The sequence below is a fragment of the Hyla sarda genome, chromosome 1 (assembly GCF_029499605.1).
Source record: "Hyla sarda isolate aHylSar1 chromosome 1, aHylSar1.hap1, whole genome shotgun sequence".
Lineage (NCBI taxonomy): Eukaryota > Metazoa > Chordata > Amphibia > Anura > Hylidae > Hyla > Hyla sarda.
In genome coordinates this window covers 422,514,903-422,541,965 of record NC_079189.1, presented here as the reverse complement: position 1 = coordinate 422,541,965, position 27,063 = coordinate 422,514,903, and the positions used below count along the sequence as shown (strand labels likewise).

The window sequence follows — 27,063 nt, the reverse complement described above, 5'->3', positions numbered from 1 at the left end:
TGCTTTCTATGGAAATATTGTAACCTAATGTACTTGTGCCGATCGCCTTCCCGACATAAATGAATGTCAGCCAACATATGAAAATATGAGGATGTTAATAATACTATTTGGATGTAGATAAAAGTCTAGGATTGATTTAATTATGTATAGAAAACTCTTATTACGTTCCTATTTACAGATCATATGGGAAAGAAGCTTTAGACATTCTACTAGTACAAGAATAAAACATGCCTAACAAATGTGACAGAGCCATTATAGAAAAGATATAGAGGTGGATGAGGCGTCTAATATACCCCAAGATATCTAAACCAGTCATGCAAATCTTACAAAATAAAAACGTTCCATCAGTATCTGCCTGACAGAATTCAGTGCATACCTTAAAATGGATTTCTACCTTTGTTTTTCTCTTGACATTGAAGGGACCTGAGAACTGGGGGACCACCAGTTCCTGGGATAAGGAGTCTGAAGAAATTGGTAAAGCATCTAAATGCCTTTTAGAGATAGTCTGAGATTGCCATATTTTGAAGTCCTATTCCAGAAAATGTCCCCATACACGTTAGTAAAAACGTCGATGAGCCTGTCAATTTTGATGAGACAGGCTGACTGTCTAAAGTGTATGAGGGCCTACTGACCCTTCTTCAGCGGGTTATGCCTGACCCCTTTGTTTGGCCATGTCAAATGATCATGTGTATGGAGGTATTGGGAGAAATAGCCTTTGGCTGAATAAACATTCAGTCAACAGCTATTTAAGGTGTTTATTGCCACCTTCAGAGGGTACGTTGGTTTCAACTAAGCTGAAAGCTGCTATTATAGTCATTGATGTTTCCTAATAAGCATTGAGATTCCAGTTACTGTGGACCATGGCCCTAATAATGTCTGGTTGTCCTACCTCATAGAGTCTTGTATATTTCTGATATGTCTCTAAAACACATTCAAAAATAATTCATGAATGAGTTCCTTCTGGACCCCCAAATGTATTATCTCATGCATATCTTTATTATTTTAAAGAGACAACGCTTCAATAGTTAATGGGGTTATCTGGCCAAAAAACAGCACCCACATTCTATGTGGGGCTGAGTCTCCAGTCTCAGAAAGCTCTTTGTTTCCGGGACTGGAGACGTGACTTAACGCCGCGCCTTTTCAATTCATGTCCATTCATGTCTATGGGAGATGTCTACAGACATGAATGGAGGGGGCATGGTGTGATGTCACAAGGGGGCGTAGCATGACGTCAAGTCTTCAGTCCTGGAAACAAAGAGCTTTCTGAGACTAGAGGGACAGCCCCGCATAGAATACAGGTGCTGCATGGCGATGTCTTTGGCCGGATAACCCCTTTAAGTGCATGTTTGCTTTTGCCAATGTTTGACCACTTTTTAGTAAAATTTTAACAGTAAAGACAGTGACTTGGTGACTCCTCATCCTCAGTCACAAAAATCTTAACTTGTTAGGCTTAACCAGTTAAAGTAATTTAGGTCACGACTATGTCCCCCATCATTGCTGATACTTACGCCCCACTCTCTATTTTAAATGAACGGACAGTTTCAAATCCAAGTTCCATGATATTGTAACACTCAGATGTAAACTCATGTCTGCGACCCTGGAAACATTCTTCATCCCAGACAATAATCTGAAAATAAAGCAAAGTGAAGTACTTGGTAAAGCAAGGACATGGATACAAGCGTTAATATAGCCAGATAAATGACATTGAGGAAGGTACAGAAGATTTCCCCGTAGATTCTCTAAATGGCAGTAGAGAAAACATATCTGTCCAGCTGATGACACCATTCACTACTCTGCAGTGTCCATGTCCAATTACGCCTCATGTCTTTATAGGTCTGGAGGGTAATTTGGGCTATCATCTCTTTTCTAGGGATCACAGGACATTTATTGAGCAGAACATCACGCTTTAAGAGGTATAAATCTGACATCAACCTCTGGGAATATATGTCTGCATAAAATGATGGTTTACAGCTGGCTACTTATCACAATCTTGGTGAGTATGAATTATGGATAATGCTTGTTGACCTACTTTATAGTTTATGAAATGTCATGGTCACATCAAAAGTACATTCAGGAGTAATGCTGGGCCTTTCCATTTACTATCAGGGCAATATCTGAGATATTTCTATTAGGACTATATATTATATAATGTACCTGTTTAGCGCCTAAAGTCTATGTAGCTTTTGTACATTTTATATACAGAAGTAACTTTACATGTATATTTCCAGAGGTGCATTGCAATTCTGCTTTCTACTCAAATTGGTCTATATTTAAAGGGGTACTCCGCTGCTCAGCGTTTGGAACAAAATGTTCCGAATGCTTGGAGCTGGCACGGGGATCTCGTGATGTCATAGCCACGCCCCCTCATGACGCCACACCCTGCCCTGCCCCCTCAATACAAGTCTATGGGAGGGGGCGTGATGGCTACACTGCATTCTGGGACAGATATTTTATTCCTTATGGTCATATTGCAGCACAGTGCAGATACACTGCAACTACAAATTCCAACGCAAGTCAAAAACAGAAGGTCTTCAGAAGCCTGAAGAATGGTTAATGCTGCTCAGGATGAGAGTAGTTTCTTAAAGGAGAGTCAGTGGCCGACATTTATCATTGTTTTTAGACTGTTTTTTGTGTCTAGAAAAGGCGCAAAAAAGGTGCAAGCAGGGTTAACCCCTTAACGATGAAGGACGTATATTACCATCCTCCTCCGGCTCCTGCGATATGCCGCGGGGTCGCGCTGTGTCCCCGCGTCATATCAGGTAGTCCCGGTGGCTGTCAACGTCCGGGACCCGCGGCTAATACAGGACATCACCGATCGCGGTGATGCCCTGTATTAACCCTTCAGACGCGGCGATCAAAGCTGACCGCCGTGTCTCAAGTGAAAGTGAAAATAACCCGGCTGCTCAGTCGGGCTGTTCGGGACTGCCACGGTGAAATCGCAGCATCCTGAACAGCTTACAGGACACCGGGAGGGCCCTTACCTGCCTCCTCGGTGTCCGATCGACGAATGACTGCTCCGTGCCTGAGATCCAGGCAGGAGCAGTCAAGCGCCGATAACACTGATCACAGGCGTGTTAATACACGCCAGTGATCAGCATAGGAGATCAGTGTGTGCAGTGTTATAGGTCCCTATGAGAGCTATACTCTGCAAAAAAAAGTTTTTAAAAAAGTGTTAATAAAGGTCATTTAACCCATTCCCTAATAAAAGTTTGAATAACCCCCCTTTTCCCATAAAAAAAATAAAACAGTGTAAATAAAAATAAACATATGTGGTATCACCGCGTGCGTAAGTGTCCGAACTATAAAAATATATCGTTAATTAAACCGCACGGTCAATGGCGTACACGTAAAAAAAATTCAAAAGTCCAAAAAAGCATATTTTGGTCACTTTTTATACCATTAAAAATGAATAAAAAGTGATCAAAAACTCTGATCAAAACAAAAATGTTAGCGATAAAAACTTCAGATCACAGTGCAGAAAATTAGCCCTCATACTGCCCTGTATGTGGAAAAATAAAAAAGTTATAGGGGTCAGAAGATGACATTTTTAAACATATTGTCACGATGCCGGCTGGCAGGTAGTGGACCCTCTGTGCCAGAGAGGGATTGGCGTGGACCGTGCTAGTGGACCGGTTCTAAGCCACTACTGGTTTTCACCAGAGCCCGCCGCAAAGCGGGATGGTCTTGCTGCGGCGGTAGTGACCAGGTCGTATCCACTAGCAACGGCTCACCTCTCTGGCTGCTGAAGATAGGCGCGGTACAAGGGAGTAGGCAGAAGCAAGGTCGGACGTAGCAAAAGGTCGGGGCAGGCAGCAAGGATCGTAGTCAGGGGCAACGGCAGAAGGTCTGGAAACACTGGCAAGGGACACACAAGGAACGCTTTCACTGGCACTAAGGCAACAAGATCCGGCAAGGGAGTGCAAGGGAAGTGAGGTAATATAGGGAGTGCACAGGTGATAACTCTAATTGGAACCACTGCGCCAATCAGCGGCGCAGTGGCCCTTTAAATCGCAGAGACCCGGCGCGCGCGCGCCCTAGGGAGCGGGGCCGCGCGCGCCGGGACAGAACAGACGGGGAGCGAGTCAGGTAGGAGAGCCGGGGTGCGCATCGCGAGCGGGCGCTACCCGCATCGCGAATCGCATCCCGGCTAGCAGCAGGATCGCAGCGCCCCGGGTCAGAGGACGTGACCGGGGCGCTGCAGCGGAGGAGGTGAAGCGAGCGCTCCGGGGAGGAGCGGGAACCCGGAGCGCTCGGCGTAACAGTACCCCCCCCCTTGGGTCTCCCCCTCTTCTTGGAGCCTGAGAACCTGAGGAGCAGACTTTTGTCAAGGATGTTGTCCTCAGGTTCCCAGGATCTCTCTTCAGGACCACAACCCTCCCAGTCTACTAAAAAAAAATTTTTTCCTCTGACCTTTTTGGCAGCCAAAATCTCCTTGACCGAGAAGACGTCCGAGGAGCCGGAAACAGGAGTGGGAGGAACAGATTTGGGAGAAAAACGGTTGAGGATGAGTGGTTTGAGAAGAGAGACGTGAAAGGCATTAGGGATACGAAGAGAAGGAGGAAGAAGAAGTTTATAAGAGACAGGATTAATTTGACACAGAATTTTGAAAGGACCAAGATAGCGTGGTCCCAACTTGTAGCTAGGGACACGGAAGCGGACATATTTAGCGGAGAGCCATACCTTGTCTCCAGGGGAAAAAACGGGGGGAGCTCTTCTTTTCTTATCCGCGAACCTCTTCATGCGTGAAGAAGCCTGTAAGAGAGAATTTTGGGTCTCTCTCCATATAATGGAAAGGTCACGAGAAATTTCATCCACAGCGGGCAGACCAGAGGGCAAGGGGGTAGGGAGGGGGGGAAGAGGGTGACGGCCGTACACCACGAAAAATGGGGATTTGGAGGAAGATTCAGAGACCCTGAAGTTATACGAGAATTCGGCCCATGGAAGGAGATCTGCCCAGTCATCCTGGCGGGAGGAAACAAAATGTCGCAAATAATCACCCAGGATCTGGTTAATTCTTTCTACTTGTCCATTGGACTGGGGATGATATGCAGAGGAAAAATTTAATTTAATCTTGAGTTGTTTACAGAGAGCTCTCCAGAATTTAGACACGAATTGGACCCCTCTATCCGAGACAATCTGCGTAGGCAACCCGTGAAGACGAAAAATGTGTACAAAAAATTGTTTAGCCAACTGAGGCGCAGAAGGAAGACCAGGAAGAGGAATGAAATGTGCCATTTTGGAGAATCGATCAACGACCACCCAAATAACGGTGTTGCCACGGGAAGGGGGTAAATCAGTAATAAAATCCATACCAATCAGAGACCAAGGCTGTTCGGGGACAGGCAGAGGATGAAGAAAACCAGCGGGCTTCTGGCGAGGAGTCTTATCCCGGGCACAGATAGTGCAGGCTCGCACAAAGTCCCCAACATCCGTCTCCAGAGTTGGCCACCAATAGAAGCGGGAGATGAGTTGCACAGATTTCTTGATGCCCGCATGACCTGCGAGATGGGAGGAGTGACCCCATTTGAGGATTCCGAGGCGTTGGCGTGGAGAAACAAAGGTCTTTCCTGGAGGAGTCTGTCTGATGGAGGCAGGAGAAGTGGAGATCAGGCAGTCAGGTGGAATGATGTGTTGCGGAGGGAGATCAACTTCTGAGGCATCCGAGGAACGAGAGAGAGCATCGGCTCTAATGTTCTTATCGGCAGGACGAAAGTGGATCTCAAAATTAAATCGGGCAAAGAACAGAGACCACCGGGCCTGGCGAGGATTCAGCCGTTGGGCCGACTGGAGGTAGGAGAGGTTCTTGTGGTCGGTGTAGATAATAACAGGAAATCTTGATCCCTCCAGCAGATGCCTCCATTCCTCAAGTGCTAATTTAATGGCTAGAAGTTCTCGATCCCCGATGGAGTAGTTCCTCTCCGCTGGAGAGAAGGTCCTAGAGAAAAAACCACAAGTGACAGCATGCCCGGAAGGATTTTTTTGTAGAAGAACAGCTCCAGCTCCTACTGAGGAGGCATCAACCTCCAATAGGAAGGGTTTGGAAGGGTCAGGTCTGGAGAGCACGGGAGCCGAAGAAAAGGCAGACTTGAGTTGTTTAAAGGAGTCTTCTGCTTGAGGAGGCCAGGACTTGGGATCAGCATTTTTCTTGGTTAAAGCCACGATAGGAGCCACAATGGTAGAAAAATGTGGAATAAATTGCCTGTAATAATTGGCGAACCCCAAAAAGCGTTGGATAGCACGGAGTCCGGAGGGGCGTGGCCAATTTAAGACGGCAGAGAGTTTGTCTGGATCCATCTGTAGTCCCTGGCCAGAGACCAAATATCCTAGAAAAGGAAGAGATTGGCATTCAAACAGACATTTCTCAATTTTGGCATAGAGTTGGTTGTCACGAAGTCTCTGAAGAACCATACGGACATGCCGGCGGTGTTCCTCTAGATTGGCAGAAAAAATTAGGATATCGTCCAGATATACCACAACACAGGAGTATAATAGATCACGAAAAATTTCATTGACAAAGTCTTGGAAGACGGCAGGGGCATTGCACAGTCCAAAGGGCATGACCAGATACTCAAAGTGTCCATCTCTGGTGTTAAATGCCGTTTTCCACTCGTCCCCCTCTCTGATGCGGATGAGGTTATAGGCGCCTCTTAAGTCCAATTTAGTGAAGATGTGGGCACCTTGGAGGCGATCAAAGAGTTCAGAGATGAGGGGTAAGGGGTAGCGGTTCTTAACCGTGATTTTATTAAGACCGCGGTAGTCAATGCAAGGACGTAGGGAGCCATCTTTTTTGGAGACAAAGAAAAATCCGGCTCCGGCAGGAGAGGAGGATTTACGGATAAAGCCCCTTTTTAGATTCTCCTGGACGTATTCGGACATGGCAAGAGTCTCTGGGGCAGAGAGAGGATAAATTCTGCCCCGGGGTGGAGTAGTACCCGGGAGGAGGTCGATAGGGCAATCATAAGGCCTGTGAGGAGGTAGAGTCTCAGCTTGTTTTTTGCAGAAAACATCCGCGAAGTCCATATAGGCCTTGGGGAGACCGGTTACTGGAGGAACCACAGAGTTACGGCAAGGGTTACTGGGAACCGGTTTTAGACAGTTCTTGGAACAAGAGGACCCCCAACTCTTGATCTCCCCAGTGGACCAATCCAGGGTTGGGGAATGAAGTTGAAGCCAGGGAAGTCCAAGGAGAATCTCCGAGGTGCAATTGGGGAGGACCAAAAGTTCAATCCTCTCATGATGAGATCCGATGCTCATAAGAAGGGGCTCCGTGCGGAAACGTATGGTACAGTCCAATCTTTCATTATTTACACAATTGATGTAGAGGGGTCTGGCGAGACTGGTCACTGGGATGTTGAACCTGTTGACGAGAGAGGCCAAAATAAAATTTCCTGCAGAACCAGAGTCCAAGAAGGCCACTGTAGAGAAGGAGAAGGCAGAAGCAGACATCCGCACAGGCACAGTAAGACGTGGAGAAGCAGAGTAGACATCAAGGACTGTCTCACCATTGTGCGGAGTCAGCGTACGTCTTTCCAGGCGGGGAGGACGGATAGGACAATCCCTCAGGAAGTGTTCGGTACTAGCACAGTACAGGCAGAGGTTCTCCATACGGCGTCGTGTCCTCTCTTGAGGTGTCAGGCGAGACCGGTCGACCTGCATAGCCTCCACGGCGGGAGGCACAGGAACAGATTGCAGGGGACCAGAGGAGAGAGGAGCCGAGGAGACGAAACGCCTCGTGCGAACAGAGTCCATATCTTGGCGGAGTTCCTGACGCCTTTCAGAAAAACGCATGTCAATGCGAGTGGCTAGGTGAATAAGTTCATGTAGATTAGCAGGAATTTCTCGTGCGGCCAGAACATCTTTAATGTTGCTGGATAGGCCTTTTTTGAAGGTCGCGCAGAGGGCCTCATTATTCCAGGACAATTCTGAAGCAAGTGTACGGAATTGTACGGCATACTCGCCAACGGAAGAATTACCCTGGACCAGGTTCAACAGGGCAGTCTCAGCAGAAGAGGCTCGGGCAGGTTCCTCAAAGACACTTCGGATTTCCGAGAAGAAGGAGTGTACTGAGGCAGTGACGGGGTCATTGCGGTCCCAGAGCGGTGTGGCCCATGACAGGGCTTTTCCGGACAGAAGACTGACTACGAACGCCACCTTAGACCTTTCAGTGGGAAACAGGTCCGACATCATCTCCAGATGCAGGGAACATTGGGAAAGGAAGCCACGGCAAAACTTAGAGTCCCCATCAAACTTATCCGGCAAGGATAAGCGTATCCCAGGAGCGGCCACTCGCTGCGGAGGAGGTGCAGGAGCTGGCGGAGGAGATGACTGCTGAAGCTGTGGTAGCAACTGTTGTAGCATAACGGTCAGTTGAGACAGCTGTTGGCCTTGTTGCGCAATCTGTTGTGACTGCTGGGCGACCACCGTGGTGAGGTCAGCGACAACTGGCAGAGGAACTTCAGCGGGATCCATGGCCGGATCTACTGTCACGATGCCGGCTGGCAGGTAGTGGACCCTCTGTGCCAGAGAGGGATTGGCGTGGACCGTGCTAGTGGACCGGTTCTAAGCCACTACTGGTTTTCACCAGAGCCCGCCGCAAAGCGGGATGGTCTTGCTGCGGCGGTAGTGACCAGGTCGTATCCACTAGCAACGGCTCACCTCTCTGGCTGCTGAAGATAGGCGCGGTACAAGGGAGTAGGCAGAAGCAAGGTCGGACGTAGCAAAAGGTCGGGGCAGGCAGCAAGGATCGTAGTCAGGGGCAACGGCAGAAGGTCTGGAAACACTGGCAAGGGACACACAAGGAACGCTTTCACTGGCACTAAGGCAACAAGATCCGGCAAGGGAGTGCAAGGGAAGTGAGGTAATATAGGGAGTGCACAGGTGATAACTCTAATTGGAACCACTGCGCCAATCAGCGGCGCAGTGGCCCTTTAAATCGCAGAGACCCGGCGCGCGCGCGCCCTAGGGAGCGGGGCCGCGCGCGCCGGGACAGAACAGACGGGGAGCGAGTCAGGTAGGAGAGCCGGGGTGCGCATCGCGAGCGGGCGCTACCCGCATCGCGAATCGCATCCCGGCTAGCAGCAGGATCGCAGCGCCCCGGGTCAGAGGACGTGACCGGGGCGCTGCAGCGGAGGAGGTGAAGCGAGCGCTCCGGGGAGGAGCGGGAACCCGGAGCGCTCGGCGTAACACATATACATTTTCCTGCATGTAGTTATGATTTTTTCCAGAAGTACGACAAAATCAAACCTATATAAGTAGGGTATCATTTTAACCGTATGGACCTACAGAATAATGATAAGGTGTAATTTTTACCGAAATATGCACTGCATAGAAACGGAAGCCCCCAAAATTTACAAAATGGCGTTTTTTCTTCGATTTTGTTTTGGAAAAATGACTAATGTCACTTCAAAGTGGAATTGGTGAAGCAAAAAAAAAGTCATAATATGGATTTTTTGGTGGAAAATTGAAAGGGTTATGATTTTTAAAAGGTAAGAAGAAAAAAACTAAAGTGCAAAAACTGAAAAACCCTGCGTACTTAAGGGGTGAATTTGCACCTTTTTTTGTGCCTTTTGGTTTACACATTTTTGCTGATTTTGAGTTGAAATCCACTGATTTTGGCAATACACAGGTTTTATGAACTGCGCCTTTTTGTGCAAAGATGAAAACCACAGAAAAGTCTCTAAAACTAGACCAGGCCAGACTTAGCTTAGTATTTTGGTCTATGTGAAGAGAAATTTCAGAAAATGTCCTTCTTTATTGTAAATCCCATGAACAGCACATGGTAAATAAATATGGGGTTCCAAAGTTATTTGTTGTGTCAAACACTGACAGTTTCGAATGAACAAGTCCTGCTATGAATAAGTGAAAACAAGTGCTGTGTGCAGATTATAACGCAAGGGAGTTTGATACCCCATGTAACCTTGGATCTATTTATTTTACCATTTGCTTTTTATGACATTTACCATAAAGAAGGGCTTTTTAGAGTTTGTGACAATACTAGACCAAATCTCTTCTTCTTGTTAATCTACATGCCGTTGACCGGCGGTGCTCTGTGTGTTCAAGGGGAACATTGAAAAGCTTTTTGTTTTTTGCTTCATCACTTTATTAATATAACCTGCCTTTCTGGATCAATAACCGTTAAAGGAGTACTCCGCCCCTAGACATCTTATCCCCTATCCAAAGCATAGGGGATAAGATGTCAGATCGCCGGGGTGCCGCTACTGGGGACCCCAGGGATCGCTGATGCAGCACCCCGCTATCATTACTGTGCAGAGCGAGATCGCTCTGCACGTAATGATGGGGTATACAGGGGCCGGAGCATCGTTACGTCACGGCTCCGCCCCTCTAGACGTCACGGCCCGCCCCCATCAAAACAAGTCTATGGGAGGGGGTGTGGCAGTCGTCACGCCCCCTGCCATAGACTTGCATTAAGGGGACGGGCTGTGATGTCATGAGGGGCGGAGCCATGACATCACACTGCTCCGGCCCCTGTATCGCCCGTCATTACGCACAGAGCGAACTCGCTCTGTGCAGTAATGATGGCGGGGTGCCGCAGCAGCGATCCCCGGGGTCCCCAGCAGCGGGACCGCGGCGATATAACATCTTATCCTTTGGATAGGGGATAAGATGCCAGGGGCGGGGTACCCCTTTAAGTAAAATGACCAGTACACGTAATGAATCAATTATTTTTAAAATATAGGCCCTCATTTACTATTCTAAACCCGACTTGTTTTGTCTGGTTTTTTTGTTGCATCTTTGTCTGCGACATGTCGCAGACATCGTGCGCCAGTTTGCAACACTATGCGACATTTTTTCCCGACGGACCCAATGTGGATTCTCCCAAACCCGAAAAAGGGGCGTAACCCGACATTTCTGAGCTTTACCACGTATTTATAAAGCTTTCCAACCCGAATTTGTTCAATTGTGGATTTTTTCCCGACAACTCAGAGGAGTTGGAAACCAAGCCAAAAAGACGCACATGCGACAAACAGGATGCGACATAATAATAAATACCAGGGGGAAAAAGCAGTCGGGTAAGAAAGCAACATAGACTTACAACCCGATTTTCTAAGTAAATGAGGGCCATAATCTTCATTATATAATAAAAACAGAATAATGAGTGGACGGGTATCAGCTACTAACAGAAGAGACACCCAGAGGCATCCAGGCAGATAGAGGAGGAAAATGTCATACACAATAAATGTTGCATTACTAAATTACCATAGAGCAACCATGAAGCAGTAGTAAAAGTGGTAAAGCTATTACACAAGTCCCATCAAACCAAAAATAAAGTGCAAGTGCATGATCTTATAACATTAAGGAAAAAGTTCACATGCATTGCCAACATTAATGTCTGCACTGGAGAACCCCCCGACGTGTCTACATACAATACTAATCTATACTTATTTATAAACTGTATAGTGGTATACAAAGGTGAACATCCCTTTATTCCAGACAATGTTGACATTAAGATTCTCTCATGCCCTCTATTTATGCCCTGCTATATGTATAATCTATATAATATTAAGTATTCTGGGAAGAAATTATACATATACCGTATTTTTCGCCGTATAAGACGCACTTTTTCTTCCCCAAAACTGGGGGGAAAAAGTCGGTGCGTCTTATACGGTGAATACACACCTATCGCGGCGGTCCCTGCGGCCATCAACGGCCGGGACCCGCGGCTAATACAGGACATCACCTATCGCGGTGATGCCCTGTATTAACCCTTCAGACGCAGCAATCAAAGCTGACCGCCGCGTCTGAAGGGAAAGTGACACTAACCCGGCTGTTCAATCAGGCTGTTTGGGACCGCCGCGATTTCACTGCGGCGGTCGCGAACAGCCCGACTGAATAGCCGGGTTAGTGCTTACAGGACACCGGGAGGGACCTTACCTGCCTCCTCGGTGTCTTCTCCGTTCAGGGATCCCCTGTATGGCTGGCGCTCTCCTTCCTCATCATCACGTCGTTGCGTACGTGCGTTGGCGTGCGTTACGACGTGATGACGGCGACGGCAGCAGAGACGTTCAGCAGCAGGCCGGCAGCAGAGCGACGGGGACACGGCGACAGCGATGGAGCGACATCCAGGGTAGCGGTGACGGGTCCGGAGCGGCGGGGACACGTGAGTATTACCTCCTATGCAGTGGTCTTCAATCTGCGGACCTCCAGATGTTGCAAAACTACAACTCCAGCATGCCCGGACAGCCAACGGCTGTCCGGGCATGCTGGGAGTTGTAGTTTTGCAACATCTGGAGGACTGCAGGTTGAAGACCACTATTGGGTTCAAAATCTTAAATTTTTTAGATTTTACACCTAAAAATAGGGTGCGTCTTATACGCCGGTGCATCCTATAGGGCGAAAAATACGGTAACAGGGCTTGAGGTGTCTTTACACATTTAGACAAGTTCTTGCAACACAACTATGCATATTAAAGCGCCAGGGGGGCTTAGCGATAGTTAATGGGTTCTTTGACCTGCAACCTACCTGACTACCATGATGAGATGTGTCATTTAGTCCATTGTCTCAGTTAACAAACTTTGCGCTGTCACTTCCATTTTATGTGGGTGAATTTTTAGTCCAGTGTTTCCAAAACTGTGGCTGTCCAGCTGTTATAAGTTGTAGTTTTGCAACAGCTGGAGAGGCACAGGTTGGAGAAGACAACTCTGGTCCGGTTTATGATTTAGAAAATCTAATTAGGTTTTAAGTTTTAAAAAAGTAACAAACCAAATCAAAATACTATAATTCCAAAAATAATAGTTATATACCTTGTTCATACAGGCAAATGCCCATCCCTCCTGAGCCCAATATAACGACAAGTATGTCAATAGTGATTATATTGCAATTCACGTGTGCTACAAATTTTCTATCTCCAGGGGAAATACATATTCTATTTCTCCTTGAACTTTAAAGGGGTACTCCAGTGGAAAACGTTTTTTTTTTTTTTTTTTTAAATCGACTGGTGCCAGAAAGTTAAACCGATTTGTAAATGACTTCGATTAAAAAATCTTAATCCTTTCAGTACTTATTAGCTGCTGAATACTACAGAGAACATTCTTTTCTTTTTGGAACACAGAGCTCTCTGCTGAATCACGAGCACAGTGCTCTCTGCTGACATCTCTGTCCATTTTAAGAACTGTCCAGAGTAGGAGAAAATCCCCATAGCAAACATATGCTGCTCTGGACAGTTCCTAAAATGGACAGAGATGTCAGCAGAGAGCACTGTGTTCCAAAAAGAAAAGAATTTCCTCTGTAGTATTCAGCAGCTAATAATTACTGTAAAGATTAAGATTTTTCAATAGAAGTCATTTACAAATCGGTTTAACTTTCTGGCACCAGTCGATTTAAAAAAAAAAAAAAGTTTTCCAGCGGAGTACCCCTTTAAAGGGTACCTCTCATCAAATAAACTTTTGATATATTTTAGATTAATGAATGTTGAATAACTTTCCAATAGCATGATAATGAAAAATATGCTTCTTTCTATTGTATTTTTCCCGATCAGTCCTGTCAGCAAGCATTTCTGACTCATGCTGGAGTCCTAAACACTCAGAGCTGCCAGCCTGCTTTGTTCACAGCCAAACAGGCTGTGAACAAAGCAGGCTGGCAGCTCTGAGTGTTCTCCTTTGTGAACAAAGCAGACTGGCAGCTCGTAGTGTTTAGGACTCCAACATGAGTCTGCAATGCTTGCTGTTAGGACTGGTAGGGAGACCCCTAGTGGTAATTTCTTCAAAGTGGAAAATTAAATAGAAAGAAGCATATTTTTTAATAACATGCAATTGTAAAGTTATTCTATATACATTAATCTATAATATATCAAAAGTTTTTTTTGATGAGAGGTACCCTTTAACCTTTACATAACAAATGGGTTAGGACGCTTTGGTTAGGACACATCTGACGAAGAAGAAAAATCATTACCTTCCAATGTCCAGCAAATTTAGTACAGTGTTGAGTCATATTGGCTCTGTCCTGCTGGGATAAATAAAGAACATTTAGATTCTGATAATGTTTATAATCTAATGTCATCTAATGCATGTTCCACGGCAGGCACGATGACAGATGGCCTTATCTGATGACAGCGCCCACTGATCGTTTCCCTTTAATAATGATGTTCTCTCTTGGTGTTAAATCAGTTCAGGGATATAATGAATAAGAGGCCTTTGTTTGTGTGGTTTCTTCTAAGAGTGCTCACTTAATGTTGCTTGTATTGGAAAGTGTTCAGAGGGTATCCCGGATGACTGCACTTAGAAACTTACTCGGTATGCCAGCCATTGCATTAAATAATCAATCTGGCTTCACTGTTCCTTGTGTCGCTGGGCAAATAAAACTAGGGACAATTATTCTCAACATAAGAATTGTACAGGAACGAGATATTCTCATTTGTTTTACAAAGTATTAGAGGATATAGCATGTGTCTAGCAGGTATTTAGATAACCACAGAGAATTAGTAATGGGATCCCAGTTTTATATATATATAAAGCTTAATCACAATATAATACAATACAATAAAAGCTGAAACACACATATAAGTTACAGGGCATTCTACAATAGTAAATTAAGAGAAACACAATAAAATTAGAAACATCTCAAAGATAGGAATGATGCAATGTGCTGTACCTTACACTCTCTCTATATATATGACATTATTGCACCTTTTTTGCATACTGTGACTTAGGGCCCTATTACCAGACCTTTGCTCGCTGTAAACCAGTGTCAATCTTGTAGATCCTCACTCATTTAGAAAGCCTTTGCTGCCATTATTAATTGACCGCACATCACCTATTAAATGAGATGTGCGGTCAACCAGCTACGTTGACAGGTCAAAACAAAGCAGTCAGTGAACGAATTGTTTGCTCGTTCGCCATTTGGTCGCTGGCCCTAATACACAGGGCAATATCAGCCTGTTCAGCCAATAATCACCCTATGAATTTGCCCTTATGCATGGACAAAATCTTATATAATAGTTAAGCCGGGCCGGTGCAGATTGGGTTCCGCCTTGATTATGAGCAATGATAGACAGCCTATACATGCAAATATAACATGAACATTTTATGCAATGCCAAAATTCCCTTGTTGTGAATAAGCCTATGAGGACTACCAGAAAAAATCCCCATCCGGAGAAGACAGTAGAGCATGATTTGCACACTTAATTCTGATATGCCACGTGTGTGCCATGACGGGAAAAGGGATTATAAAGAAAGGGAGACTCTGTTTGTAAAGGAGGAATCAATCTTAAATTCAGTGATTCTTGCAATGTTTGTAACTCATCTTCTAGGAGCCATAACTCTTTTATTTTCCCACATACATAACCACAGAAGGGCTTGTTTTTTGTTGGACCAACAGTACATTTTAAACACATTTACAATTTACCAAAAAATTATTTTAAAAACCCTGCATTCATGCAACTTTTGATTAATTAAAATTTTGTACAATTTACTTTATGTTATCTTTATTCCACTGATCAGTGCATTTATAACTTTTGTTATGTTTTACTATTTACATTTTTTTTTTCTTAAATGAGCACTGTTATCAAACTATTTTTGATATATTATTCCTTACATTATTTGAAACATTTTCCTAATATATTTAATTAGTAATTTTAATTGTGGTTTTTTTTTTTTGCCTTTGAAAGCCAGCCACTAGGGGTCTCCCTTCTAGGGCCGGCTGCAGTGCGGCTGACATCACCTCTGAATTCGGACTGATCCAGGCCGGGCAGCAGTCAGAATTCAGTCAGTTACCTACTGTCCAACACTCTCTCCAACCTGTCTGATTGACAGGCAGGGAGCGAGCACTGGACAGTAAGTGCTGGACATTAGGTAACTGTCCTCTAATTTTTATCGGTAGCATGGTGTATGATCGATTTCTATGACATTGTGTCTTTAATGTGATGTGACCAAAAATGAGTTATTCTTGCATTCAGTGTTTATTTTTTTTATTTTTATTTTTTAAAGTCATTCACTGTGTAGGATCAGTAACATTATATTTTTATAGTTTGCACGTTTTTTGTTCGTGTCAATACCAAATATGTTGTTTTTTTTTTGTTTGTTAATTTAGACTTTTTATAGACAATTTAATTTTTATTATAGTTTTTTTTATATTTACTTTTTTATACTTTTATAAGCAATTTTTATATTTATTATACAGTTTACTACCATACTACTGTATAGCAGTGGACTTTAAACTCAGAGATCTTCTAGTACAGCTTGTGTAAGACAGACTGTACAAGATCTCCCTATGACAGGCACAGAGGCCTTCAGAAGGCCTTCTGTTCCATAGTATCTGATCGGCACCCCACGATTGTGTTTCATCGGTGCTGCTCGGACCCAGGTAAACAAGGAAGGGTCCAGTGAAAAAGAAATGTTCAGAGTTCTATAGGAGAGTTTTCTAGGCATGCTTTGTGACCTGCCCAGAAGTCACTGTGTAGGGTCAGAGGAGGAGGTGAATTGTGGCAATAACCTATTGAATCACCTTTTGAAAATGGTAGATATATATATATAGTTTACCTTTTGTAACTCTGCCAATTATGTTAATGTGAAAGTACATAAAAAGTATATAAATAGTATAGAAAATAAAAACTAAAAATTTAAATGCACCAAGAAATCTTAAAAATATTTTGACAAAAAAACTTTGTATAAATAATGTGTGATTATCTAATGACACATTCCCTTTAAGATAATGCTTCTTATGACTCACTGCTCAAGTTACTAAACAAATACGTAATCTGCGTATATTGTGGGAACTTCATTTATGGGACAGATGGTGAAGCATCTCAAAGGAAACACAAAAGCACAAATGAAACAGCACTGGACCACAGATATAGCTGATTTTACACCATTATTCTTTCTTTCATTGTTTGTGTATTATATTGTGTATTCTGGTCATGTCCCTGTTCATCAATCATAATATTAATGATAAAAAAAGACCTGCTTTACCCCTTGTTATTCATTTTTTTAATCCATGTTACATGTAATATTAAATACAGTGGTCCCTCAACATACGATGGTAATTCGTTCCAAACGACCCATCGTTTGTCGAATCCATCGTATGTTGAGGGATCCGTGCAATGTAAAGTATAGGCATCTGTACTCACCTGTCCCCGTCGCTCCGGACCAGGTCCTCACCGCTCCCGCTGCTGTTCCAGGGGCTCCCGATGCTGTCCCGCTGCTCCAGTGTCTTCTTCGCGATCCTCCGGTGTCTTGCACATCTTCTGCAGGGTCCGGGCCTTGCTTTTACGCTGAAGTTATTACGCTGCTGCGCCGGCGCGGTGTGCGTAGTGACGTAATAACGACGCCGGAAAGCAAGGCCCGGACCCTGGAGAAGATGCGCAAGACGCCGGAGGATCGCGAAGTGGACCCGGAGCAGCGGGGATAGGTAAGTGAACCTGCTGGGGCACATTACACTGCTATCCGACAGCAGCTTAAGCATTTTGCGCTGTCGGATAGCAGTTAATGCGATGGCCCGACATATAAAAGCATCGTATGTCGATGTCAGCATCGACATACGATGCTTTTATATGTCGGGGCCATCGCATTAACTGCTATCCGACAGCGCAAAATGCCATCGTATGTCGATTTTATCATATGTCGGGGCCATCGTAGGTCGGGGGGGTTACTGTATTTACAATACTTGCTTTAAAAATGTATGTTTTTTAATAATCAATTAACATGTTAACAATTTTTCCGCTATATCAGCTGTAGCATATTATATGTATATGAAAGGGGTATTCCAGAATTTTTATTTGACTATGCTACAGGGGCTGTAAAGTTAGAGTACTTCATAATATAGTGTCTGTACCTGTGTGTGATGGTGGTTTCACAATTCTTCTGTGATTATCACCCAGATATTTTATACAAAATTACTTATGTCTCAGGATTTCCCAGGTTGCAGTGCGTCAAGATCTGACATCACTAGTCAGGTGATCGGAGGGAGCCTGTCCTACTTCAATTTGGCAACAGCTGTAGGCCCCCTGGTTAGAAAACACTGTTTCAATGGGTGAGGTGGCTGATGTGTGGGAGGAAGGAAAGCGATCTTAAAGGGGTTTTCCAGGAAAAAAACTTTTTTTTATATATATCAACTGGCTCCAGAAAGTTAAACAGGTTTGTAAATTACTTCTATTAAAAAATCTTAATCCTTCCAATAATTATCAGCTGCTGAAGTTGAGTTGTTCTTTTTTGTCTGCCAACAGTGCTCTCTGCTGACATCTCTGCTTGTCTCGGGAACTTCACATAGTAGAAGAGGTTTGCTATGGGGATTTGCTTCTACTCTGGACAGTTCCCAAGACAGGTGTCATCAGAGAGCACTTAGACAGAAAAGAACAACTCAACTTCAGCAGCTCATAAGTACTGAAAGGATTAAGATTTTTTTAATAGAAGTAATTTACACATCTGTTTAACTTTCTGGAGCCAGTTGATATATATAAAGTTTTTCCTGGATAACCCCTTTAACCTTTCAAGCATGGAACTGTGGGATGTGTAGTTTAGAGGACAAAATCCAACAGGAAATACCCAGTTCTGGCAGGTATGTACTAAAATCACCTTATGGTGGATAACCCCTTTAATCGTTTATGAAACTAATGCTTTCCCCCAGGCATAGATCTCAGAGACAGACCAGGAAGCTACTATAGGGCCCATGGGAAAGGAAACCTCAACTTAAATTCATTTACAAAAAATCTGCCCAAGCAGTAAAAAGGGACCAATTTCCCAGTGGTCCTAAGAAGATGAAGATGCGTATTTCATTAAAACTTAATATACATATTAGAAAGAAAAAAAAAAAAAACACAAATAACCCAAATAGGAAAAGAGTTAAGTTCCAGTATTATGTAACTAAAATTAGCCACCTTGTAGTCCTTAATGGACTGTGGGGTTGCCCATAGCAACCAATCAGATCACTTAAAAAAAAAAAGGCCTCTGCAAAATGAGAGAAGCAATCTGATTGGTTGTTATGGGCAACTCAGCAACTTTTCCTCTGCAGAGGAAATGAGAGCATAAGCAAAAATATAATAAAAAAGGGCCTCTTTGAAGGTTTTTGTGGTATTTTTAATTGCATGCCCCCTTTTGCAAGTCAGGTTTCCAGACCCAATCCCAGTATTCTAAACTGTGCCCATGTAGTGACTACACAAGAAACATTGTTAATGTAAGATACATTCTATATTTATTATTTACTCCAGTAGCATACTCTTTTTGGCAGACATTTTTTACATTCATGGCTTAATGACTGGCTGAAAATATAACAAGACACTGTTAGGAATTAACGGGTCAAAGAGGATAAAATCCTTGCTGAAGACACCTCGTAAATGATGACTAGTAAATACTATACACAAATAAAAAATATTGGCGGTTGTATATTAAATCAATGTTCTCTCACCATAATGACTATTTCCCAATCATTTAACCATTGCCATCGCAGATTAGATTTCAGATAAGCCAGCTCTTTGATATGTTACACGCGTCCTGGATATATAAGTGCTACATGTATCCAGACTGAAGTTCTAAAATCACAGAGAATCTCCTATATTTTAAGCAGTTGACAGATCTCTTGCTGTAAGTACATTCTGTCATCTGTACTTGAGGAAATTTGGCTATTCCTCATGTCAAAATATTTGTCTGGGCTTTGTTATTTGACTGGCTTGACAACATGATTGATATACCAATGCATCTGCCCTAAAAGAACGGATTTAAAAATGGATACAACGGCAAACATTGCCTGATGCCAGTTTTATTTGTGGTATATCATTTTACCATACTGGTTTGCGCATTTTTACTGCTATTGATATTTCAGGCTTGTAGGTCAATAAAAGTCTCGATGGTCAAAGAGGAAACGCATGGATCATCTACATGAAGCATGTGCAAAAGGCTTTTATAAACTAGGTATGTTTTTTAATTATTTCTCTATCTGACTAACACTATAATAGTAATGAAGAATTTGGTTATTTATTCTTTACTCTGCATTTGTACTATCGTTACCAGTCTATAGACTGATTTGAACAGAAGAAGATATTGCAAGTAGCCCAATACATTTGGTAATAATAAGCAATGTGTTCTACTATATTTATAATTTGATTATTGCTATAGACACCAGCTGGTATGAATGGCGCAGTCCAACATAGAGCATTCTCTATGGTCAATAAAGTCTGATTTCCAAGTTTATTATTACTCACCATGCTCTTAAAGCAATAGCGCTTTATATTAATTTGACTATGTTCTACAAAATATTTTAAACCTTAGTATATCTGTCTGAAACTATAAGAAATTGTAATTTTTAATCAGACTAATGAACACTAGAAGAGAAGCTTAGCTACCGTACTCAGTACTTCAGTCTTCTGAGCAATAAATAGCATGGCCCAGCTACTTATGGCAAGGATATGGGTTATTATGATTATGAGTATTTAGACCTTACCTTGCGAGATCCAGCAGCTGAGAGTCCGGAGGCAACGTGACGAGTGGTATATCTGCTAGGGTTTATATAGCCTGCTGAATGAGCCATAGACAGATAGAGGCAGCTTTACTGGAATTCCTCTGTCAGCAGATGCAGGGAGGCCTAATTCAGGAGTTTTGTGGCCCGAACAATGAATATAATCTATAGAGGAGACGGTAATGTATAGAAATGCTAGCACATCAAGATTGAAGTTAACAGCACCTATATACTTCTAAAACAACACAACTGGATATAATTCCTATACATGTATTATGAATAATGCACTAAATAAAATATCTGACCAGCTACCACAATACAGGCGCAGCAAAACATGGACAGTCATGCAGTGTAGTCAAGTTATTTAGCCTTTATATTAGTCCTGTAAAAAATGGGAACTAATAGGCTGCCTATTCGCACAACAGTACCAATACAGCATTATTACAATGTACTACATAGGCAATCAGATAATCATGTGTTCTATATAATAGGGCACATAACATATATATATATATATATATATATATATATACAGGGTAGGCCATTTATATGGATACACCTTAATAAAATGGGAATGGTTGGTGATTTAACTTCCTGTTTGTGGCACATTAGTATATGTGAGGGTAGAAACTTTTCAAGATGGGTGGTGACCATGGTGGCCATTTGAAGTCGGCCATTTTGAATCCAACTTTAGTTTTTTCAATAGGAAGAGGGTCATGTGACACATCAAACTTATTGGGAATTTCACAAGAAAAACAACGATGTGCTTGGGTTTAACGTAACTTTATTCTTTCATGAGTTCTTTACAAGTTTCTCTTTGTTTACAGCCATTGACTTGTTGTCGAGGTTAACACGTGAGGAGCAGATAGAAATTGTGTTGATGTCTGGTGAACGCAGCAACTGGGTCATTGCAGCAGATTTCAATGCAAGACACCCAACGAGACCACCCATCTCCCATGCTACAGTTAGCAAATTGCTTGCTAAGTTTGGTGAAACTGGTTCAGTGGTGGATTTGCCAAAATGTGGACGCATGAAATCTGTCACTAATGAAGAAACATCAGTGGCTGTCCTAGCTTCATTCAGCAAGAGCCCACAGCGTAGCACTTGCCGCATGTCACTGGAGATTGGCATTAGCCGAACATCCCTTCAGTGGATGTTAGCTACTCACAAATGGCACCCTTACAAACTCCAGCTACTGCAGCATCTCAACGAGGATGACCCAGATCGGCACACTGAATTTGTAGAATGGGCAAAGAAAAATTGGAACAGGACCCTCAGTTTACGCAGAAGATTTTGTTCAGTGATGAGGCAAACTTTTATGTGAATGGTGAAGTTAACAAACAAAACCACCGCTATTGGTCTGACACTAACCCACATTGGATAGATCCCTCCAAGACTGTTGGAACACAAAATTGATGGTATGGTGTAGTATATGGGGTACAAAGATAGTGGGGCCATTCTTCATCAATGGAAACCTCAAGGCCACTGGATATGCGAAATTGCTACATGATGATGTGTTTCCCTCTTTATGCACTGAAGCTGGCACGTTCCCTGAGTTTTTCCAGCAAGATGGTGCACCACCACATTATGGGTGTCAGGTCCGAGCATTCCTAGATGAACAGTTTCCTGGAAAGTGGATTGGTCATCGTGGGCCAGTTGAATGGCCCCCAAGGTCTCCACATCTGATCCCTTTAGACTTTTATCTTTGGGGTCATCTGAAGGCAATTGTCTATGCTGTGAAAATACGAGATGTGCAGCACCATAAACTACGGATACTGGAAGCCTGTGCTAGCATTTCTCCTGCGGTGTTGCTATCAGCGTGTGAAGAGTGGGAGAAGAGGGTTGCATTGACAATCCAACACAATGGGCAGCACATTGAATACATTTTATAAGTGGTCAGAAACTTGTAAATAACTCATGAAAGAATAAAGTTATGTTAAAACCAAGCACATCACTGTTTTTCTTGTGAAATTCCCAATAAGTTTGATGTGACACATGACCCTCTTCCCATTGAAAAAACAAAAGTTGGATTCAAAATGTCTGACTTCAAAATGGCCACCATGGTCACCCCCCATCTTGAAAAGTTTCCCCCCTCACATATACTAATGTGCCACAAACAGAAAGTTAATATCACCAACCATTCCTATTTTATTAAGGTAAGGTGTATCCATATAAATTGCCCACCCTGTATATATAGTAACAAGATACTATAGCCAAATGTTTAGAGTTAATATTGAGAAGCCTACATAAACAGAGGTTTAGTTAACATTTTTGTAATGTGTTGGGGGGGGAGGGGGAATGCAGCATTCTCTACACCTTTTTTATCCATAATCTTTTCTAAAGCACTTCCAAAATACAGGATAATCACATAAAAAAAATTAAAACTGCAAGTGAAAACAATGAAAAGGAGGCCAGCATTGCATGTACCCCCACATGTCAATAGGACAGAAAGTTATGTTACCTGAAATATGTTTTTGTAAATAAAAAAAAAATTACAAATTTTTATGGTGGGAAAAGTAGTAATGCATAAAAAATATATTTTTTAATAACTCATAAGGAAAAACGTCCGTCCAGAACAAGTTGTGCAGGTAAAATCTTAATTTATTGAAGTAATCCAACAGTAGTCACACACAGAGAAAATTGGCTGGTGCGTAGACACAAATTACAAACCAAACAAGTTAAAATACATGTGAAGGGGTCACGTGACCCATTACGTCATTAATTACAAAACACACAAGACAGTTGTCAAGACCCAAATTGGATGTGTTCATTGCGTCCATCATGATGGTGTTATTTCTTTACAGACTTTCTTGCATTTTGCAAGATGTAGGGTGCACGAGTAATTAATTGAAAACATGCTTTAGGAAATGTGTAGCTGATGTCAACAATAGTTTGAGTGAAATGTTGTCTACAATTAAAATCAAGTTAATGTTGGGACACTGACAAAAAAAAGACAGGATTTTTTCTCATAAAAAAAAGGTTTTTCTATAGTATGTAACTTAAACTATTGAATTATTTGCTCCATTGTCATACCCTTGCTCTTAAAGGGGTACTCTGGTGAAACCGTTTTTCTTTTAAATCAACTGGTGGCAGAAAGTTAAGCATATTTGTAAATTACTTCTATTAAAAAATCTTAATCCTTCCTGTACTTATTAGCTGCTGAATAATACAGAGGAAATTCTTTTCTTTTTGGAATGCTCTCTGATGACATCACGAGCACAGTTCTCTCTGCTGACGTTATTATTATAATAATAATAACTCTTTATTTATTGTTGTCCTTAGTGTGATTCTAACCCAAATCCCCAGAACTGCAAGGCAGCAGTGCTAACCACTGAGCCACCATGCTGCCCTTAGCATACATCTGCTATGCATGGTTGCTAAAATGGACAGAGATGTCAGCAGAGAGCACTGTGCTTGTGATGTCATCAGTGTTCCAAAAAGAAAGGAATTTCCTCTGTAGCATTCAGCAGCTAATAAGTATTGGAAGGATTAAGATTTTTTTAATAGAAGTAATTTACAAATAGGTTTAACTTTCTGCCACCAGTTGATTTAAAAGAAAAAAGGTTTTCACCAGAGTACCCCTTTAAGAATTATCAATGTTTACAAATGTTTCAAAAGAAAGCCAATCCTCCTCCTTCTGCCTATGCCGTGTTACGCCAACCGCTCCGGGTCCCCGCTCCTCCCCGGAGCGCTCACAGCGTTCTCCTACTCGCAGCGCCCCGGTCAGACCCGCTGACCGGGTGCGCTGCGATAATGTCCCTAGCCGGGATGCGATTCGCGATGCGGGACGCGCCCGCTCGCGATGCGCATCCCGACACGCTTACCAGACCCGCTCCCCGTCTGTGCTGTCCTGGCGCGTGCGGCCCTGCTCCCTAGGGTGCGTGCGCGCCGGTTCTTTGCGATTTAAAGGGCCGGTGCGCCACTGATTGCCGCATGGCTTTTAATTAGTATGTTCACCTGTGCACTTCCCTATATTACCTCACTTCCCCTGCACTTCCTTGCCGGATCTTGTTGCCATTGTGCCAGTGAAAGCGTTCCTTGTGTATCCCTAGCCAGTGTTCCAGACCTCTTGCCGTTGCCCCTGACTACGATCCTTGCTGCCTGCCCTGACCTTCTGCTACGTCCGACTCTGCTCTTGTCTAATCCCTTGTACCGCGCCTATCTCAGCAGTCAGAGAGGTTGAGCCGTTGCCGGTGGATACGACCTGGTTGCTACCGCCGCTGCAAGACCATTCCGCTTTGCGGCGGGCTCTGGTGAAAACCAGTAGCAACTTAGAACCGGTCCACCGACACGGTCCACGCCAATCCCTCTCTGGCACAGAGGATCCACCTCCAGCCTGCCGAATCCTTACAGTAGATCCGGCCATGGATCCCGCTGAGGTCCCGCTGCCAGTTGTCGCTGACCTTACCACTGTGGTCGCCCAGCAGTCGCAACAGATAGCGCAACAAGGTCACCAGCTGTCTCAACTGACTGTGATGCTACAGCAGCTGCTACCACAGCTTCAGCAACCATCTCCTCCGCCAGCTCCTGCACCTCCTCCGCAGCGAGTGGCCGCATCCAGCCTCCGTTTATCATTGCCGGACAAGTTTGATGGGGACTCTAAACTTTGCCGTGGTTTTCTCTCGCAATGTTCCCTGCATTTGGAGATGATGTCGGATCAATTTCCAACTGAAAGGTCAAAGGTGGCTTTCGTGGTCAGCCTTCTGTCTGGGAAAGCCCTGTCATGGGCCACACCGCTCTGGGACCGCAATGATCCTGTCATTGCCTCTGTACACTCTTTCTTTGCGGAGATTCGAAGTGTCTTCAAGGAACCAGCCCGAGCCTCTTCTGCCGAGACTGCCCTGCTGAACCTGGTCCAGGGTAATTCTTCAGTAGGCGAGTACGCCATCCAATTCCGTATTCTCGCCTCCGAATTGTCCTGGAATAACGAGGCCCTCTGCGCGACCTTCAAAAAAGGCATATCCAGTAACATCAAAGATGTGCTGGCCGCACGAGAAATCCCTGCTAACCTGCATGAACTTATTCATCTTGCCACCCGCATTGACATGCGTTTTTCCGAAAGACGTCAGGAGCTCCGCCAGGATATGGTCTTTGTTCGCACGAGGCGGTTTCTCTCCCCTGCTCCTCTCTTCTCTGGTCCGCTGCAATCTGTTCCTGGGCCTTCCGCCGTGGAGGCCATGCAAGTAGACCGATCTCGCCTAACACCTCAAGAGAGGACACGCCGCCGCAATGAGAACCTATGCCTCTACTGTGCCAGTACCGAACACTTCTTGAAAGATTTCCCTATCCGACCTCCACGTCTGGAAAGACGCACTCCGATTCCGCACAAAGGTGAGACAGCTCTAGGTGTGAACTCTGCGTCTCCACGCCTTACTGTGCCTGTGCGGATTTTTTCTTCTAACTTCTCCTTCTCAGCTGTGGCCTTCTTGGATTTCGGATCTACAGGAAATTTAATTTTGGCCTCTTTTGTCAACAGGTTCAACATCCCAGTGACCAGTCTCGCCAGACCCCTCTACATCACCTCTGTTAATGGTGAAAGATTGGACTGTACTATGCGGTACCGCACAGAACCCCTCTTAATGTGCATTGGACCCCATCACGAAAAAATTGAATTTCTGGTACTTTCTAACTGCACCTCTGAAATTCTTCTTGGACTACCGTGGCTGCAACGCCATTCCCCTACCCTTGACTGGACCACCAGGGAAATCAAGAACTGGGGTACTTCTTGCCACAAAAAATGCCTTATGTCTGCCCCCAGTCCTGCCAGTCAAAACCCTATGTCTTCTCTGATACCAGGTCTCCCCAAGGCCTATCTGGACTATGCTGATGTTTTTTGCAAAAAACAAGCAGAGACTTTGCCTCCTCACAGGCCTTATGACTGTCCTATTGATCTCCTCCCTGGTACCACTCCACCCCGGGGCAGGATCTATCCTCTGTCTGCTCCGGAAACACTTGCCATGACGGAGTACATCCAAGAGAATTTAAAAAGGGGATTTATCCGCAAGTCTTCTTTCCCTGCCGGAGCAGGGTTCTTCTTTGTCTCCAAAAAAGACGGTTCCTGACGACCTTGCATTGATTACCGCGGTCTTAATAAAATCACTATAAAAAACCGCTATCCCCTGCCTCTTATCTCGGAACTCTTTGATCGCCTACGTGGCGCCAACATCTTTACCAAATTGGATTTAAGAGGTGCATATAATCTCATCCGCATCAGGGAAGGGGACGAGTGGAAGACTGCGTTTAACACCAGAGATGGACCCTTTGAATATCTGGTTATGCCCTTTGGGCTTTGCAACGCCCCTGCTGTCTTCCAGGACTTTGTAAATGAAATTTTTCGTGATTTACTATATACCTGTGTTGTGGTCTACCTGTACGATATTTTGATTTTTTCTTCTAACCTAGAAGAACACCGCCGGCATGTCCGCATGGTTCTTCAGAGACTCTAGGACAATCAGTTATATGCTAAGATGGAGAAATGTCTCTTTGAATGCCAATCTCTTCCCTTCCTAGGATACTTAGTCTCTGGCCAGGGACTCCAAATGGACCCGGACAAACTTTCAGCCGTGTTGGATTGGCCACGCCACTCCGGACTCCGAGCTATCCAACGTTTCTTGGGGTTTGCGAATTACTACAGACAATTTATTCCACATTTTTCCACCATTG

At 43.9% G+C, this 27,063-nt stretch overlaps 1 protein-coding gene across 8 annotated transcripts in view; it reads right to left on the bottom strand.

The window, feature by feature from the left end:
• CRYBA4 (crystallin beta A4) overlaps positions 1-27,063 on the bottom strand; it is a 135,964-nt gene that overhangs the window by 4,715 nt on the left and 104,186 nt on the right. For 7 of the 8 annotated variants that reach the window (XM_056529396.1, XM_056529414.1, XM_056529424.1 and 4 more), the window contains 3 exons: positions 20,386-20,565; positions 13,909-13,962; positions 1,509-1,627 (listed from right to left, as the gene is read on the bottom strand). In XM_056529396.1, coding sequence (XP_056385371.1) covers positions 1,509-1,627; positions 13,909-13,962; positions 20,386-20,472 — 260 coding nt within the window. In that variant the 5' untranslated portion in view covers positions 20,473-20,565. The remainder of the gene's footprint in view (positions 1-1,508; positions 1,628-13,908; positions 13,963-20,385; positions 20,566-27,063) is intronic. The other variant, XM_056529459.1, reaches the window with a different exon arrangement.